This window comes from Raphanus sativus, unplaced genomic scaffold (genome assembly GCF_000801105.2).
Source record: "Raphanus sativus cultivar WK10039 unplaced genomic scaffold, ASM80110v3 Scaffold5552, whole genome shotgun sequence".
Lineage (NCBI taxonomy): Eukaryota > Viridiplantae > Streptophyta > Magnoliopsida > Brassicales > Brassicaceae > Raphanus > Raphanus sativus.
Window position 1 is genome coordinate 1 of NW_026620851.1, and position 3,430 is coordinate 3,430.

General features: G+C 32.2%; 1 protein-coding gene across 2 annotated transcripts; it reads right to left on the reverse strand.

The window, feature by feature from the left end:
- Nucleotides 1-1,056: 1,056 nt before the first annotated feature.
- Nucleotides 1,057-2,159, reverse strand: LOC130507749 (uncharacterized). Of its 2 annotated transcripts, XM_057002407.1 has the most exons (4): nt 2,064-2,159; nt 1,838-1,957; nt 1,616-1,728; nt 1,057-1,520 (listed from the first exon to the last, which is right to left on the reverse strand). In XM_057002407.1, exons 2-4 carry the CDS (start codon nt 1,942-1,944, stop codon nt 1,162-1,164), a joined length of 579 nt encoding a protein of 192 aa, XP_056858387.1. In that variant the 5' UTR covers nt 1,945-1,957; nt 2,064-2,159; the 3' UTR covers nt 1,057-1,161. The 2 variants fall into 2 exon arrangements, 1 of the variants encoding a protein (XP_056858387.1); XR_008942426.1 differs by lacking the exon at nt 1,616-1,728.
- Nucleotides 2,160-3,430: the final 1,271 nt, after the last annotated feature.

Consider the following 3,430-nt stretch of genomic DNA (forward strand, 5'->3'; position numbering starts at 1 on the left):
ATTTTATTTTATTTTTAAAAACATCATTAAAATTATACATATGTATATATTTTAAAAAAACGCTCATTTCTTTTCAAACAATTGGAATTTCAAATAACGACCTTTAATGAATATCATTGATATGTTTTGTAAATCAACAACTCTAATTTATTTGCACAAAAGTAGTTCTATAATAAATACTTGATATTAAAGTATGTTTATTATAAATACATTTAAGATCGATTAGTTGAAAATTTAAATATTGTAATCCAATCACTGATGTCAATTTACTTTCTAAATAATTCATCTTATAACTAATTTATTATTAAATAAATAGTTCAAAATTTAAGACTACCCTTTTAACAGTTTTTGTTACCATCATGTTCTAAACCATTATGTTCTAAACCATTATTATCAAATAAACTATCATGTTCTAAACCATCATGTTTTAGATTAGATTTCTCAGTTTTTGTTACCATCATGTTCTAAACCATTAAATATTGGTTGATAAGCTTTTAGAAGATCACCAATTTTCCTTTGCTTATACAACTTCAAACCAATTGATATTTCAAGTTTTCTTTTTCCTAATTGTTTCCAAAATAACACATATCAAATTATATAGAAATTATAATATTTACACCATAGAGACCGGTGTGAGTATCTTGAAGATGTTTTGTCCAAAATGGTTGTGGCAGGAGGACAGAGACGGCCACAACGAGCTTAAAGTGACTTGTTCTGTCCTATCTGTAAGTCATATTAGTCTATGTCTGATCTGAATTTGAGTTTTCTTTTCTTCTTTAATTGTTTGTTCTTCAATTTGAAATTGTTTTGTTGGGGAGTGTGATGATTGTTTTATAGCGGTATTGTCTATTGTTAAAGATCATAAAGATGAATTTGGATGTGTGTTGAGGTTGTAACCCATTTATCTTTAACTGTATTTTATTTTGTTGCCAGTGCCATGCTCTATTTAATTTTTTCATATTGATTTACAAGTCTTGACAATAGATCAGAACCTAACCTTCTAAGAATTTTGTTTTTGGATCTTATAGTTGATTATATCAGAACCTAACCTTCTATTTATTTTGTTCTTACTTCAAAAGATCATATATTTAAAGTAAAGACTTTCTTGTCTTTTACATCATTCTTAACAAGGATATAGTAATATGAAACAAAGAGGACTACTTAAGAAGAGCTCTTCTCTTCCTCCATGCTAACGTCTAAGAGACCCAATTGATGTGTAATTGCTTCAACAGCGAGGAGAAGGATCTTGCGGTTGCGCTGTGTATCTTCAAACGTCATGCAGTTTCTCTTCCTTTTATTTCTCCATTGAACATGTCTCCTTACCCCTCTGGACGTACGAGGTCGAGTTTTCTTGCGGCGGACATACTTCTTCCCAAACCGTCTGTCCTCTCGACAACCATTAGAAGAATGTTTAGCTTCTTCAACTAGTGCTTCTTGTCGCACCAACAACTCTCTCTCCCTCCACAGATATTTAGGTAACCCAAAACAACTTTCTTTACCACCAGCTTCTCGCTGTTTCCCTGCAATTTCATCCCAAATATCTTTTACTTCAAATTGACATATATATATAGCAATTGCATCTCTATGTTACTGACATAATTCAAGTTTTACTTACATGCATGTTTTTCAACTCTTCCCGTCAAAGACTCCTCTGGCGCCACCACCACTTGCCGGTAAAAGTCGGCTGATGCTTGGTTAGCCAGAAACAGTAAATCGTGGAAGTATCCACTATCCAGCATTCATCGTGTTACTTACTTTCAGTATAATCAAATACCCAAAAACCATTTCATTTCTGAATATAAAGCAAAATCTTAAACCCTCTACCAAGAACAATTACCTCTCCAGGTAGGTTGGATTCGCTTGTTCCACCGTCTTTGGCAAGATTACCGCGGGTTTTGGCTGTGAAGCTAGAGTGTTAGTGTTACTGCTCCTTTCTTTCCCCATTTTCACCTTTACCCTAAGTTAAATGTGGAAAATTAGAAATTTTGAGGAGACTAACTGATTTAACCGATAGTTATGGTAAGTCTTAAAACAGTCAAAGAATGAAAATCTACTAGCATTACCGGCTTTATCAGAATCGTGGCGGTGGAAGCCGTGAGCCTGATAGGCTTTAAGGAGAGTCCTGAGTCTTCCGCCGTCTGAGACAATGTAAATGTGAAAATATTAAGGAAAATTCCTTAAAAATACACAAACAGAATTTTTTTTGCTGAAAAAATACATAAACTTTTTTGGTTTCCCAAAAAATACACAAACTAATTTTGATTGTCCATAAAATACACGAACTTTTGAATTTTGAAGGTTTCACACCTCGATTTTAACGGTGTAAACAGTGACTAACAGAATAGTAAGACGCCGTTAGACGCCGTTAACTCTGAATAAAAAGTTCATGTATTTTATGAACAACCAAAATTAGTTCGTGTATTTTTGGGAAGCCTAAAAAGTTAGTGTATTTTTTCAGCAAAGGAAATTTAGTATGTGTATTTTTAAGAAATTTTCAAATGGAGTTTGGATATTTCATATCCTATTCAGATGCTAAATATCTGGACCCAATACAGATCTAAAATTTTATATTTGTAAACTTTCGGTTTGGTTTTGGACCAAATATTTTCGGATCAGTTTCGATCCAAGTTTTTGAATCCGGCTAAAATATCTAGACCTAATCTTGACATTTTAGCCGGATTCAAAAACTTGGATTGGAACTGACTCGAAAATATTCGGTCCAAAACCAAACCGAAAGTTTACAAATATTTGTTGGATCCAAAACTCTTCTACTTGAAAGAATTGAAACCAAAAAGAACTGATCCGAATAGACCTGGGTCTAATAAAATCGACACCAATAGATTCAATCCGACAAGATCTTTCTGCTAACAATTTTTTTTATTATTTTTGCAATATTTTTTAGTTTTATTTTTGTAATAGAAACATTTTTAGTTAATATGAAACTTTCAATGTAAAATTTAGAGTTGTTTGTGAATTTTTAGATATATATGATAGATTTCGACTAAATTGGACTCAACAAATATTTGTAAACTTTTGGTTTGGTTTTGGACAGAATATTTTTGGGTCAGTTTCGATTCAAGTTTTTGAATCCGGCTAAAATGTCTAGCCGGATTCAAAAACTTGAATCAGAACTGACCTGGAAATATTCGGTCCAAAATCAAACCGAAAGTTTACAAATATAAAATTTCGGACCTGTATCATATGATAGAGAATGTGTTTTTTTCAGGTCTTTGGATCGGGTTTGGGCCGTTTTTTTTCGGATCTGGATTTTTCAGATCGAAAATATCTGGTCCAAAACCAAACCGAAAGTTTACAAATATAAAATTTTGGATATGTATTGGGTCCAGATATTTAGCCTCTGAATAGTATATGAAATATTCAAGGGCTTATTGCAAAAGTGACTCAAAACTTGAATTCAAACAGAAAACTA